The sequence below is a fragment of the Erpetoichthys calabaricus genome, chromosome 18 (assembly GCF_900747795.2).
Source record: "Erpetoichthys calabaricus chromosome 18, fErpCal1.3, whole genome shotgun sequence".
NCBI classification, from domain to species: domain Eukaryota; kingdom Metazoa; phylum Chordata; class Cladistia; order Polypteriformes; family Polypteridae; genus Erpetoichthys; species Erpetoichthys calabaricus.
In genome coordinates this window covers 21,523,639-21,539,533 of record NC_041411.2, presented here as the reverse complement: position 1 = coordinate 21,539,533, position 15,895 = coordinate 21,523,639, and the positions used below count along the sequence as shown (strand labels likewise).

The 15,895-nt window shown below is 37.2% G+C and overlaps 1 protein-coding gene across 3 annotated transcripts in view; it reads left to right on the top strand.

Moving 5' to 3' along the window:
- The window catches only part of txnrd2.2 (thioredoxin reductase 2, tandem duplicate 2), a 53,054-nt gene extending 37,566 nt beyond the window's left edge, over window positions 1–15,488 (top strand). Inside the window, exons 12-17 of one of the 3 annotated variants that reach the window (XM_028825239.2) lie at window positions 2,638–2,774; window positions 5,859–5,954; window positions 11,674–11,766; window positions 13,577–13,648; window positions 13,726–13,823; window positions 14,123–15,488. In XM_028825239.2, coding sequence (XP_028681072.2) covers window positions 2,638–2,774; window positions 5,859–5,954; window positions 11,674–11,766; window positions 13,577–13,648; window positions 13,726–13,823; window positions 14,123–14,246 — 620 coding nt within the window. In that variant the 3' untranslated portion in view covers window positions 14,247–15,488. Of the gene's footprint in view, window positions 1–2,637; window positions 2,775–5,858; window positions 5,955–9,495; window positions 9,574–11,362; window positions 11,426–11,673; window positions 11,767–13,576; window positions 13,649–13,725; window positions 13,824–14,122 lie in introns of those variants that run through there. The other 2 variants (XM_051921056.1, XM_051921057.1) reach the window with 2 other exon arrangements.
- Window positions 15,489–15,895: the final 407 nt, after the last annotated feature.

The following is a 15,895-nucleotide window of genomic DNA, read 5'->3' as shown; positions in this document are numbered from 1 at the left end:
CTCTGGGCATCTGTCTCCTAGGAGGATTTGTTTGCGTCACTTGTGTATCCTCGGAGGCGGAGCCCTTACGTTTATATATAAGATTACATAATTTCTCTAATAATTTTATTGTCATTTGTTTTCTACTCATTATTTGGAGTTTATTACATATTGAATGTAAAGGCTGATTGTGCTGAGCTTTTCTGTTATCATGCCATTTAGAAGCCTGAGCACATCATGTTGAGCCTTTGTTGTCAGGTGGTAGGTCATCTCTCTCATCACAGTACACCGAGTGTCCATCTCTTGATTTAGCCTATTGTTATAAGGAAGCAATTGGCCAAGACGTGATCTGTCATAGAGACATTAGTCCCTGACTGGGATTTCAAATGGCTGTTGAGCATGCTTGATTTTATAAGAAATAACACCAACCAGTCTTTTTCTTGGAGTTCAGTGTTTTAATAATGAGGCAGTAGGTCTGTTAGTTTGTATCCTGCAATTAATATGTAATTATATTTCTTTGGTATGTGGTGATACCATAGCACAGTGAAATTCTTGGCATCCTATCTCCAAGTAATCCATTTCTTCCATCCATTTTGTATTCCAGTTTAGGATCATGAGAAGCATTTTGCCTCTCCTGGTGGTGCTGGGTATGAGGCAGGAAGCACACCTGGCTGGGGCACCAGTCCATCTCAGGCCACATTCATATACGTACCCACACTTAGTCATAAAGCCATAGTTTAGAGTCTCCAGTTAATCTAACGCAAATCATTTATATGTGGGAGAAAACTTCCAGTATAAGCAGAAAGTATACACAGACATGGAGGAGGACATAAAAAACACACAGGTATTGCCAAGGCCAGGATTCAAACCTAGGACTTTGAAGCTTTGAGGCAGAAATGTTAACCACCAAGTCACTTCCTTCATTTGGCCATAGAAAAGTTCAATATGTAGAATACGAATCTGTGATTGTACATTACAAACTGCTTTATAAAGCTCCATTAAATCTAATACAGTAAATATTTTTACAGCAAGACCTAGATGCCACTTTGTCATAATTACAAATTAAGCTAGCAAGTGACAGCTAAAACTTTGACTTCGACTTAGATTAAAGTCTGTACAGGTCAGGTAAAAAGCTATGGAAAAGGAAGGCACCTACAACTAAGCTAAAGGCAGTAAACTCTTGTCTGATGTAAAGTGAAAAGTGAATTACGTACTGGAGTCAAACATAATACTGGCCACCTGAAAGTGGAAAGATAATTTCCTTCCATCCATCTTTTTTAAACCTTTAATAGGGCAGAATCACAACAATATATAAAGGCCTTGTTTCATTGTCTAGCTGAGCCTTTCTCAGTGTGCTAACAATTTTCTGGTGTCTGTTATAAGCTTTGAGAAATACTCCTGTTCCTCATTAAAAGCATACATAGAGTGACTACAAGGTGGCAGTATTTTAATGCAAATCAGTTAGTTTGTGTAATCCTAGGTTTCATGCTAACTGATCTCAGTGTTCTTGACATTTTATTGTGTCTCAATGTTCAGATCCAAACTGAAAAACCAATTATTTTTTTGTTTCTGTAGCATCATAAAAATGACCTTGGTTCAAAAGTGAAGCAGGATGCAGGAAATGCTTGGCATGGTGCTTTCAGTGTAATTGGTTAGGTGTAAGATAAAAATAAGCAAGCAAGGTTAGCATCTCTTTCCGAGACAGGGGGAGTCAAATGTCCTCCATGTCGACAGCTTCAGTCAGTTCTCCCACAGGAAGCATGGTAGGGGCAGACGAACATTTATACACAGATCTGCTCATGTGAAGCATTCAGACATGACCCAGCGGGCAGATGGCAGATGTACAGTCGAATGATTCATATAAATGTTTACTGATAATTAGACCAGTGTTGAAAAGAGTCTTTGTTTTGTTGTTGGACTCCTTGGGACTATGTGTACTTAAAACAGAACAAAAATTTTTGCTTGTGTAATGTATAATTCACAACCCTGTTTCAGGGTCAAAGGATTTTAGCAAAATTAAAGTTATCTGCAAGAAATACAAACTCAATGGTGGCTATCAGCCAGGAGCAAATGTGCAGTGTTTTCAGGATAACAGTGGATGGGGAAACCAACACATTTTTAAAAGAATAACAATTAACTTGTCATGCCCATAGATTAATTTCACATTTTTAATTTGTTTTACTGCTTTGTCAGTACCTAGATAAATTGGTTGAAATTCAGTTTATTACCTAAATACTATAGTGCCAGTTTTACCCCAAGTTTGACACAGCAGTTCATATAAGCAAAGGACTTTGCCTACAGCGTAACTTCTCCATGTCAATTCTTCTCACCATAATTGCTGAGTCCTCTCAGAAAAGCCTTCTAGCAGCAGATATTTATAATGTTTTAATGAGTAGACAGTACTTAACTTGTTTCATGACCACCAAACCTCAATTTTAATTTAATTTTGCTTCCTAGATGCATTGTACAATATGGTCTGGATCTCAGCCATGAACATAATCACCTTTGTTCTTCTAGAATAACAAATGCTTGGCTATAAGTACTCTGTAGTGCTTGACCATCTCTAACACTAAAGTGTTTACAAAATAGGAATATTGTTTCTTAAGTGTCAGATTTGTACATGTCTGTGCATTACTTCATGATTTTTTCCTTCTTTAGGTAGGGCACCTGAAACCAAAGCTCTAAACCTGGAAAAAATTGGAGTGGAGGTCAACGATAAAACGGGGAAAGTTATTGTGGCAGCCAATGATGCTACTTCAGTTCCTCACATATATGCAATTGGTGATGTTGCAGAAGTGAGTATCTGAGTAAACAGTGAGACGTTTAACAGTTGAGTTTTAAGTCTGGAATATTAGATACTCCTAGTCCTCTCAGACCATGAAGTGCCATGATTAAATGTCACTTTTTTCATACTGGGAAAGTTTGACTGTGCGTGCTAAAATACATGCCTCTTAATATGGTGTAATGTTTTTGGAAATGCAGTATATTAATGTTCACCACAAAAGATGGTGTATTAACAAACACACACAAACAAATATTTCTATTGCACTTAAGTTATTATGTGGCTCAGAGAAGTAAACTATCAAACTCAAATTGCCCATTCAACATTTTTTCAGTACAGAAGAACTAGGTTTATTTCTGTGAACAGGTACAAGCCTGAAGCAGTGCAAATGCTGAAATCACACTCTTACATAGGCCAGTTAAGAACTGTGTATGCATCTGGAGGAAGATTCTGTAAATACCACAACTAATCATTGGTATACTAGTGAAAACAGACAAGTACATTTGTATAGCATTTATATAAAGACTACAGATATACCCTCCCGAAGGCTGAGAGTCACTTGAGAGAACAGTTCTCTTACAGTCATTTAATTTTAATGATTTTAATTAGAATGTCACTTTTGCTATCCCTTTTCCCAGTCAATGCTATTGTCTTAGTGACTATTAGAATTATTTATTTATTTATTTATTTTTTTAACTATACTGTGGTATTCTAGGTATGTTCATAATTCCAGCCAATCAGAAGGCTTCGAAAAGAAATTTTAAAAGTAAAGTATTTCTACAGCTTGGGCAGGTTACTTTAGTTTAATTCATTGACCTGTCTCAGTGCTTCAAATGAAATCTTACAGTCAATCTAATTTGTTTCTTACTTCAAAAATCCACATTCAGATCACACTGAATGAGTAGAGATGTTCTATCAAGATGAAAATTGCAAGCATTCATAAAGTGTACACCTGCACATGAGTCTGACATTGCTGCATTAGCACATATTTAGGAACTATACTGTATAATGTTGCCTGCCATAGTCAGAGATTATTGTGAATTTCCCATTGGGATTAATAAAGTATCTATCTATCTATCTATCTATCTGTCGTTGTAATTTATAGTGAGGTTGATAAATTCCTATTTGAGTAACATCTGTGGTTGAATACAATAGCAGTGGGCACTTTTAAAAATATGTATACATTTGAATGACTGTTACTCAACAGTAAGTAGTTCTGAAGGTCTGGCCTTAAGATTTAAATCTAAAATAGTCAAACTTGGGGTTGGCAAGAAGAGTTACAAAACATCCTGAGACTGGAGCTATGATTGAAATCTACAACGCATTGCTAACATCAAGAAATGGTATTGATGTTTTTAAGTAATCAGTTATGTTTGCGTGTAAAATTTTACAGCTTTAAATATGTATTTTTAAGTGGAATTAAAATGTAGTAGTGCTTTTTACAAACTTGAATAAGCTTGCTTATCTGGAATAAAGTATAGAAAAAGAATGAAAAAAATACATATCAGTAAATGAAATTAATTTATTTATTAAAGTTGTTTTTCACAGTATAGTTATTAGTGTTACATTTTATGCTCAGTCTTCCTTCAATCTTCTTTCCTGGTTTACATTTAGTACTGTTTAGTGAATAAAGGAATTCTGTTTTTTTCTGTGTTTGACATTTCATTCCAAGCTATTTAAAAGAAAACGCCTCTTCCTTTTTTTTTTTTGGTGACTCCTGGAATTCTGGATGTTTGGTGAATCATCAGCTCATATGAATCACACATGTATATTTGATGCTTTGTCCTAAAAGACTTCTGTACAGGCGGAAAGCCTTTGAGGTGCTAACAAGTGTGTTTTAAAATCTCAGACTATGCATTCACCTGAACAAAATCCAGCAGCGTCCCACTCATCACTTGCTGTCATGCTCTGCACTTCCAGAAATGACAGTTTCTCAAAACCAAGAAAATTACCTGAGGCTTAAAAAGCTCTATCTTGCTTGAAATCTTGCCAGCTGTATTTAGATCTTAAAGGACTGAGTAGCCAAGCAGCATTCTGATAGGAATGAAATGCAAAAGACTCAAGGGGGGGAAATCAGAAAGGAAGAGAGTCTTCCTTGAAGTCTTTTATACATTTGTACCTAAAGAAAGTGTGAGTCAAAGGAGTTTCTGTAATGTATATGTTTGCCGCATTCTAAATATCATATGAAATTATAGAAATTAACAATTTCCAACTGTACTGGCAAAAAGTGCAAAGCAGTTAGTGCAATAGTAGTTAGTACACCCCAGAACATATTAAAAATGCAGGCATTATGCTCCTGAGAGTTAAAGAAGCTTAATGTTTAAAAGGGTAATTTTGTTGGTAGAGTCATTAAAACTGTAATTCCAAAATCAAGGTGTGAATGTGGTGGCAAACAAAAATACAGTGCACCCATCAAAGAAGAAATTTCTCAAAGAGGGAATATATGTGAGCCAGAATCAAAGCACCATCCCATTCTAAAGTACTGAGTGCAATACTTGGCAGTAGGTTAGAGCATAACTTTAGTCAAAGTATGAATATAACATCAGTCATGGGTTGACTTTGGAAATGGTTGAACGTGAGTCTATGCATTTACTTTGTTGTTGGTGCTGCGAGTAACAAGTATGTAGTACAGTTATTTCCATGCGTGTATGTCTTTACACAAGCAGGTTACTTGACTCAATCAGTTTTGCACCCTGAGTCAGTGAAGAAGTCAGCCTTGTGGCTTGCTGTCCCATGTAATAGGTCCTAGTTAATAACACTGTTTGCCATAACTTATGGACAAGTACCAAAGAAAAAAACACTTACTGTGTCATTTTTGGATTTTTTGTGGCTTCTTTGTAAGAAAATTCCTGCCGTAATGGTATTAACAAGATCATTTTTCTATTTACATCACATAGATCTGGCAATTACTAAAGAGCTACTCAGAATAGAGAACAGAAATGAATTGTGTCTTTTTTATGACTATAAAATCTGCTAGTTTGTGCCTACTCTTTTTTATGGAGATATAGAATAAAACCCTCTTTAATATATGAGATGCAAAGTTGACACAATTTGTAATTTCAATAAATTAATCATTTGAGAATTCTGTCATTTGCAGGGGCGACCTGAACTGACCCCTTCAGCTATTAAAGCTGGGAAACTTCTAGCAAGAAGATTATTCAACAGTTCTACTGAATTAATGAATTATGACAATGTAAGTAGATTAATTTGTCTAATGTTCACTTTATTCTCAAAACTAAATGTATAAATAATTTTCAGTTGATTTATAATCCTTTGAGGAATATCCTGCATGATGAATAACTCTCATTGTCTCTATATATCGAAAATAGGATGAACTAAACAGTTTGACTAAAAGTCAAACTAGCAGGATAAAAGAACAGTGAATCTGAAACACATTTTAATGTTTTTGATTTGCACTATTCAATTCATAAAGGCATGGATAAAATGCTTTAAGTCTGTCCTTGCTTCTCACTATTGAAGATATGCTGTGTGGAAAGTGGAGGAGGAAAAGGGAGACTGCAATTCTGTGCTTTCTTGGGAGGAAAGAAAACATGAAATTAAAATGTTCCTTTTGAATTGCAAGGTTCAACTATATAGGAAACCCTTGTCTAAAAAAGCCTAAAAACCAGGGAAATCAAAGATCTTTATACTATACCAATAACAAAAGAGTGCTTGTGCCAAGTAGAACATTTTTAGTATTAACCGCAACAATTCATAATGCGGGCAATTAACTGATATGCAGTTTGTGTAATAATAAATGTATCTCTTGAAAAATATCAAAAATAAAGAACTTTCTTTTCTCTACTTCTCATTACTTTTGTAATGGCAATGTTAATAAGGAGAATGTTAATAAGAAAGAAAAAAATTATGTAGTAAAGCAGTAATATTAATTGATACAAACTAGGGACATTGATTTCAATAAAATTGGAAAAGATAAGTTGTTTTTTATACTAAGCTGTTTGTTCCAAACAGGATCAATGTGTTTTGAGTGTTCCACTTTGACTATATATGAAAACAGAAGAACACAAAACCTTCCTGAACAAGTACTTATAATTTACCAAATTCAAGCACACTTATTTGGCAATTGTCATGTAGATTGTCTTTGTCAGAAATCAAAGTATTGTTGTTTAAGCCTCAGATCAAATTTTAATATTTAGAAAGGCTTAGTAGATAGTATGTGACCTTTATCAATAAAGAATACTAACACACAAGCAAAATTTTGTGGAAATAATGCTTTATACATCTCTGGCATAACACACAATTTATCTTTCACACAAGTTATTTCTTTCACTGTTTGATTTCCGTGATTGTTGGTTCCTATGTTAAATATGGATTAAATTAATGAGATTTTTGTGATTTGCCTAATGCATAATGTGTTTGATGTTGCAATGATTCTGAAAATGTTTTCCAAACATATGGTTTGTTTTGCCTGAATGCTCAGATTGTCAGCAACTATAACTTTCCCACTGTCAGGTTTTAAATGGAGACACATTTGCATGTTCACAATTTAAAAGGCTCTGAAACTCGATGCAGCTTGACCAGTCTGAACTTATGAGTTGCATATTTACTCCTTCATTTGATGACACTTGCTTTGAACACCTTAGCGAACTGACTGGTATGTCATGTATGAGTGTTGATATAAATGGTTTGAGCTTGAACCTGAAAGGCCACATTTTATCTTCAGTTTACTAAAATAATGTGAATTACATCCTTCTAGTGTTTTTGGTTTATAGTGTACACGAGAAGAAGGTGTTTCATCTTTCAGGGCAACCTGGATATTATCGAGAAGGAGTCACAATGTAATGCTTGATGGCAGCTCTGGTCTGTACCGGGAACTGAGAAGAATGCTGCAAGGGCTGTGAGGGAAGATAAGGAGGAGTTTGTTAGAGGAATCTGTGAGCAAGTGAGACACCATCTATGGTCTAGTGATCCGCGTCCTGCTACAAAGAAATCAAACCATTGCGCACATCTGAATCTGATTCTTGGAGAGTCGCAGTCAGGGCAGGTGATGGAATGGTTCTTACGGATGAAGCTGCTTTTTAAAGCTGATCCTCTGGCTAGGACATTGGACATCTGTTGGTCTACGGTTCTTGAGGCTGATCCTCCAATTAGCTTTTAACATCACAATCTCAGAGAGATTGCACAGCTGATGACCCAGTCGAGGGTAGGAAAGGATGCAGGATCTGTGGTATTCTGGGTGAACTTTTCCAGGCTTGTGGTAAGGCTGTCCTCCTAGCATTGCAAGCAATCTTTGCTTCCATTTAGGAGATGGGCATCGTCCCAACTGACTGGAAAATGGGGATTGTCATCCCTGCCTGGAAAGGGAAGGCTGATCGCCTGGATTGTGGCAAATACATGGGGATAACACTGCTCTCGGTGCCGAGAAAGGTCCTTGCTAGGGTCATCCTCAATAGGATCCATGATCACTTACTTACTTACTTACCTACCCGCGACCGGAGCTTTCTGGCTTTACACTTAGGAAGTCTACCATCTACCACATCCTAGCACTGAGGGTTCTCATCGAGTGCAAACGTGAATATTGGCAGAGTTTCTTTGCAAAATTTTATCTATTTTCGTAATATCCTGAGACTTCATGGATCCCTCTAAAATTGCTGGATGTCATTGCCGGTCTGTACACTGGTACTGTGAGTGCTGTGCAAAGTGGAGGCAGAACCTCTGTGTTTTTCCCAGTTGATTCTGGGGTTCATCAGAGGTTTGTTCTTCCTCCTTCCTTGTTCAGTGCTTGCATGGACTAGGTGTTGGGCAGGGTCATGGTATCCAGTGGCTGTGAGGCATCTGTTGGTGAAGAAAGAGTCACTGATCTTGACTTCGCTGATGATGCTGTGATCTTGGTGGAGTCGATGGAATCTCTGATCAGGGCTCTTGAGAGACTGAGCAAGGAGTCTGAGTGTCTGGGCTTGCAGGTGTCCTGGATAAAAGATCCAGGCCTTTAATGACCTCTTGGGTACAGCCATCAGCATTGTTCCTGTCTGCGGAGGGAATGTCCGCTTTGTTGAGAGGATTTACTTATTTCAGCAGCAGCATTCATGTCTCTGGTGACTCTTCCTTATGAAGTCAATAGACAGATTGGAAGTGGTGGGGGGAGTTCATGAGGTCGCTGGAAAGGGGTGTGTGGTGTTCCCGATATCTGTGCAAAAGAATGAATGTCCAAGTCTTTAGAGTCCTGGTGCTTATTGTTTTGCTATATGACTGTGAGACATGGACTCTATGTAGTGAACTGAGATGAAGACTAGACTCCTTTGCTACTCTGTCTCTTTAGAGAATCCTTGGGTACCGCTGGTTTGACTTTGTGTCGAATGAGAGTTTGTTCACGGAGTCCCGAATGAGGCACATTACCTGCATTGTGAGGGAGCGTCAGCTACGGCACTATGGCCATGTGGCCTGATTCACCGAGGGTGATATGGGTCACAGAAGAGACAGATGGTCATTTCCAGAGGGTGGGACTGGTCTACATGTCTGTCTTGGGGGTTGCCAACCGGGATCCAGAGCTGTTTCCTTGTGTGGTGGATATGGCAATGCGATTTACCAGTGCATGCTCCCTGACCTGATCTGTATGTTTCATGTTTCAGAACGAAGAAGGCATGTATGCTGAAAACAACAAAATCAAGCATCACGCTATCATTGGAATTCTAATGCTAGAGAGTAATATAATCTGAGCATTCTTTCTTGTCTAATTTGTGCCAAGTCTTGTCCCCTTTCCCTTTGTACTGCAGGTCACAGTCAACAAATAGGCTGTTGTGGCAGGACATCTTGAAAATGACCCAAGGTCTGGCCAGCCTTCAGCATTAACATCCATCCATTATCCAACCCGCTATATCCTAACTACAGGGTCACGGGGGGTCTGCTGGAGCCAATCCCAGCCAACACAGGGCGCAAGGCAGGAAACAAACCCCGGACAGGATGCCAGCCCATAGCAGGACGCACACACACACACACACACACACACAAGCACACACTGGACTGTGGGAGGAAACCGGAGCACCCAGAGAAAACCCACACAGACACGGGGAGAACATGCAAACTCCGAACCCGGGTCTCCTAACTGCGAGGCAGCAGCGCTACCACTGTGCCACTGTGCTGCCCCTTCAGCATTAACAGCAGGAAATAAAGCCTCTATGGAGTCAATCAGAAGTGAGATTCAAAGAGTGATGGTACATGAGGTACTGACACTTTAGGGACCATGGGTCAGTTGAATCTATTCTTCAGACGCATGAAAACATTGTGTACCCAAAGTGCTGACTCCTGAAAGGGAAAATTATTTTATCTGATATTTTAAGGAGAATCATGCACTGATGAATTCACACTGGGAGAAATTTAAGAAGCCTCTCATCACTGATGGTGAAGCCTGGATCCATCGCTGTAACTCAGGGCCTAAATGACAATCAAAACAATGAAAATCTGGTGATTCTGCAACATCAGAAGTAATTCAAGTACAGGGCCCAACCAGTCCCTGTAAGATCCTGTGTATAGGTTTTTTAAGATGTTGAGGGTGCAATCCATAGCGATTACATGGCTCATAAGTCATAAATTTTCGTTATTAACCTAATTTGCATTTGAGGCAGTCAGTCATGGAAAAGCATCCAGGCAACCTGCCTATCATCCCCCTCTTATCCTGGTACTGTGTAACTCTTGCCAGTTCTCCAGTCTAAAGTACTGCCATGCCATTGATGAGGATGTCAAGTAAGTTGCCAAAGACTGGTTGCTCAAGAAAGGCAAAATGGGAATATTGTGACAAATATATTGATGTTCACAGGGATTAAAATGAAAAGTCATGCTGTTTCCCTTAATAGGTCAACATCAAAACCTTTTGATATTGCCTTATCGATGGATCATTCTCAGATTCAGGATTATTTTATTTGACTACTTGCAATCTGATTATTCCAGCTTTTTGCCTTTAATAGAGACTTTGTATTAGAGAGAGAGATTGGGAGCTTGCACTAATACAGCACATTGCCGCACCCACCTCATCACGAACCACCTCAGGTCCCAGAGTAGGACCCAAGCATGGCCATACAATGGGCCACACCTCAGCAACACACTAGTTTGAATTGAGTAGAACAGTGTGAGGTTTTTTTTATAGTGGTTGGAGTGCCAATCCTGCCACTAACCCCCCCAAGTTTTACCTACAAGTTGGACGGCCTGCTTGCAGTGCTGGATGCAGGCTAACGTCATGACAGGGCAATTACAGGTTAAGGGCCTTGCTCAAGGGCCCAGCTGAGTGGAATAATTTCTGGCACTTACAGGACACTGTGTTAGATATCATATAAAATAGGAAAAACGTTAAAATTATTTCCATACTGAATAGGAAAGAAGGTGATGGACCCAATGTTTTGAATGTATAGCCTTCATCAGGTGTGCCACTCGAAGGTCTACCATGAGGTGTGTGACGTTCATGTGTGTATAATGATATATGTAGTATATATATATATGTGTGTGTGTGTGTATATGTATATTATAGAATATATCATTTTTTAAGCCATTGAGCTCTTTTCAGTCAGTCTTCTATATTAGTTTAATGTTTTAATTTGGAGTTGCCGAATTCTAGTCGTGGCCACAGGGATTTTACATGTCTTTTTACAGTGTTACAGATGTAGAAGGATTTGATGCAGTAAACATTTGACTTGGATCGTCTTTCCTGTGAAAGTAAGCGTCTGTCCCCTCTCATTGTAAGATCCCTTCAGAGCTGCATTCTTTTAATAGTTCTTTTCTGTTCCTGGCATTCTTTGAAAGGGTACTAAAGGCCTGTTTTCTCCTTTTGTCAGAATATCTCATTATCATAGGAAGCTACTGAGAAGCCAATCATCTAGTTTACAAAAGTAATCTATGTCTGTTCATTTAGCTCTTAGATTTTAGATATATCCGAGACTTAACAGAGTTATATACATCTGCAGGTTCCTACGACAGTATTTACACCCCTTGAATATGGCTGTATTGGTCTTTCTGAAGAGGAAGCCGTCAGGCGCCACGGCGAGGAAAACATTGAGGTAAGACGGCTAAGCACAAGGATACAATTGAAAGAGCTCTCATTTGTGTTCAGAGGCGACTTTAAGGATTCTCATTAATCCTTGTCACCTTCCATTAAGCAATAACGCATAACAACTTGCAGCTTTTAGGTTAAAAGAGATTAAGAACTTTAGGCCTGAGTATATATAAGGAGACTTCCAGTAAAATGAGTTTAAAGCGTGTGCTTGGAGGATCAATATATAGTGCTCTTTTCTTTAGCCCACTGTGTGGCTTATGCTGAAGCCATGATGTTCCTTGCCCTCAACTGTAGAAGGAAATTTGCCAAATACTCGCTAACTGGTTGGCACTCATATGATGTTGTTTCTGGGTGGGGGATGGTCTATAGAAATCTGATGTTCCTGCCTTAATCTGGTCTTTGATATAAATCATTTGTTGTCATGTTCTAGGCACACACTCTTTTTCTCTGCTTAGCTCAGTGGTTTCTGCCAGAGCTTTGCAACACCTGTGCAGAGAAAACCAAAAACAATTTTAAAAAGCATTGTGACTCATGTTCCTGACTGGAATTTCAGTATGAGGTTTGATCGAACTGTGTTGCGTGTGACAACAAGCAAAGGATTATAAGGGGAAAGAGAATTTTACATGGGGTGAAACAGCATCTGATGAAGAGATATGTGCAATATACAGGACCAGCTCAAACCTTGGTATGGCTTTGAAAAATCAGCAGAAGTGATTTTCAATTGACTGGAGGGGGAAAAGGTACAGAAAACTGAACTCGAGGTGACCATGGATAATATAAAAAAGTTATTAATCTCAAACTCTTGGATATTTTTCTCTGATTGATAATTTAATGTTTTTTGGAAAATTTATTTAATATTCAAATTTTTTTAAGCCATTAACTGCTGGTTTTGAAGCAGGAAACTTGATGCAACTCTCATAAACCTTCATCTTTTAGATTTCCTAAAGAAACAATAATACCTGTAAAGCTATTTGAACAAAGTTTTAGATGTACATCAGAGCACAATCTAGCTGGCACACTGGGTCAGGTTGAAGTTGACAGTCAGCCTAATAGGGCATGTCTTTAGAATATGGCAGTGTACTGAACTATCTGAAGAAGTCCCTGGTAGAAACTTAGGAGAAGGTGCAAAATTCATAGAGTACATAGTCTGGGATTTAAGCCCAAAAGCAACCACTGCACCAACATGGTAATCTAATAATCAAGTAATGACGATGAATATTATAATGTTAAGCGAACTAGTGCACAGATGCAGCATTTGTTTTCATTTGAAAATTAAGTCACATTTTTTAACTTTTTTCTTTTTATTATTTTTTAAGCCTCCTGCTACATTTATACATTAAGTATAAACTTTTACATTGAGGTGAAAACCTTGTATTCATGAGATAAACTATATTTCACATGAAGTTGGTGCAACAGTATAATGTTTCATGTTGTACAGTTTACAGGTACTGTATATGGACCACTTGATTCTTCAGTCTTTGACATTCATCCTTCCTTTCCTGTCTGTGGCATTTTGGGTAGACAATCTTTGGTATTGCAGTCTAGCAGCCGTTGTCAGGTTTTATACAGGATTTGCTTTTCCCATTCAATATCTTAATTTCACATGTATATTTACAGTAAAAGGATAAAATTCCTGCAAGATGGTTAAGCTCTTTTGTTGTGGTTTTGGGTTGCATAGTTGCTTGTAAACCAACCTATATTATTGCATTAAATGGAGCATCTAAGTTACATTTATTGTGTTTATCTGTACATTAACAAATTATAATGGGTCTTAAGTACAGATTTGTATTAATCAAAATTCTTTTTGTAACCAGGTATTTCATGCCTTTTACAAGCCTCTGGAGTTCACGGTCTCCGAAAGAGATTCCAGCCAGTGTTATATCAAGGTCAGTGGCTTTGTCTGTGAGGTGAACTGTGCTGGCTTATGTGGGATGATAATGAACTCGGTCTGCTTTTCCTACAGGTTGTGTGTTTTCGGAATAGTGAACAGAAAATACTTGGGCTGCACTTCAATGGACCCAATGCTGGAGAAGTAACTCAGGGATTTTCACTTGGAATACAGTAAGAGTACCAAATTAATACAAAATCATTTTTTATTTTGACAGTTTATTTGCTTTTCTGTGTATTAACTAAGCTTTTCTTTATATTATGAATTACATCAACAAAATGAACTTGGTGTCATTAATCTATATTTTCAATTGCATCCTTAATAGTATGCCCAGTAGTAAGACATCTTAGGAAACAATGCAAACAAATAAGGCTGTGTCAGTTTAGAATTTTTAATTTGACTTGAGGTCCTTAGAGTCTAAGGTTATATTTATTTTTGTTAAGAATCCATCAATTTTGTCTGTCTGTTGTAGGTGTGGGGCTACCTATTCCCATCTCATGTCCACCGTGGGTATCCATCCAACCTGTGCTGAAGAAATCACCAAGCTTCATATTACTAAGCGTTCTGGTCTGGATGCTACTGTTACTGGCTGCTGAGGTTAGGCTTAATCCCTGAAGATAACAAAAAACAACTGGAAGTTCTCTCCACTTGGAAGCTTGCACGCAAAATGAAATATGTGTGAGAAAAGCTAGCAAATCAGTTTTTTTTTTTCTTCCCTCATACATTTTTGCAGATAACTGACATGTCTTGCTGGAATAATTATGAATTTGATTGTTTTTTGTTGTCCAAAGTAGACTACAACAAATACTTAACTTTTATTTGTCATGGATATTTAAAACCTTTCATCCAGTTTCAATTACCAATATTACATCATGTAGTACCCTGGCTTTCCAGTAGATGGGAGCATTGCCAAGTGTGTCCTCCGAAAGTTTACATTAACTCCATGTGTGAACTCAAAGGGGCTTTTTTATTTTGGGGCTTTTTATTATTTACATTCAGAATTAAACAAATTCTCAGTTATTTATCAGATAGTTACAATATACATGTTTTCAAAGTTTTTAACACTGTCCATTATTCACAACACATTAGTGGTTGTATAAAATTGCAAAGCAGGCTTGTGTGATAGGTAAATAGATATAAAAACTTTGGATGTTATGAATGCATTGTCATCTAAAGATGGCAATTTTTTTTTTTTTGTTTTTATCAAAGTTTTAGATCAAGCTTCTTTTGATAAATCTGGTTGGGCACTGTTAAACAGTAAATCATATAGTTGTTTTGCTGCTTTATGTAGGTCTTTAGATGTGTGTATGTTCGTACTTTATTTATAATTTATTTGTGTGTGCATATATATAATCTTTAAGTGCAATAATATAATCTTTAAGTGCATTTTTTGTTATGTGTTTCATAGTAATAATGAAGAATAATTAATTACACCCATGTGCTCCAACTGGAAAGGTTTTCTTTTGTGTTTTATTCAGGGATTCTCCAGTCACACAGACAGAAACCTCCTCTAAGACTACCATATAGAAAACACTCACTTTCACCTATGTATATGTGTGTGTGTATGTATGTATATATATATATATATATATATATATATATATATATATATATATATATATATATATATATATAAAATATGTGTGAAAAAATTTTAAATCCGCGTAGGGGGCTGCTTCTGTCTGGGTACCATGTAATGATGACTTGTGTGAAAATCTGAAGTACAGAAAACACAGGTTTGATGTCAAATGGTGCTCAAATTAAGTGAATTAATACAGTTATTGATTGTAACCAAACTGTCAAAGTACATATTTTTATAAAATGTTTATTATTGATTATATTGTTGTTTTGTATTAATTGCAGTGACTTCTGAATTAATTCTGTGTTATGGTGAATGAAATACAAAAGTGTGATTGATGGTCAGGCACGGTGGTTTATTGTTAATATCTCAAATGAGTAGATTTGTTTTGAAGTTTGTTGTTACTGCAGAAGTTGTAATTAGAGGTTTATGAATATCTTTATGCAGTGAAAAAGTTTAAAATGATGCATGCAACACACAGGTTCAATGTCCTTGAAGCAATGAAAAATGAATGTTTCAGAAATGCTCTGCACGCTTGGACATGCACCTGGAGTTAACTGTTGAAAAAAATATTCAAGCAGGAGAAGGGTTAACCATTTAGGTGGATATCCCAATATGAATCTTGTATTGTTAATATTTTAAGTACAATGTCATGGGAAGTGAAAT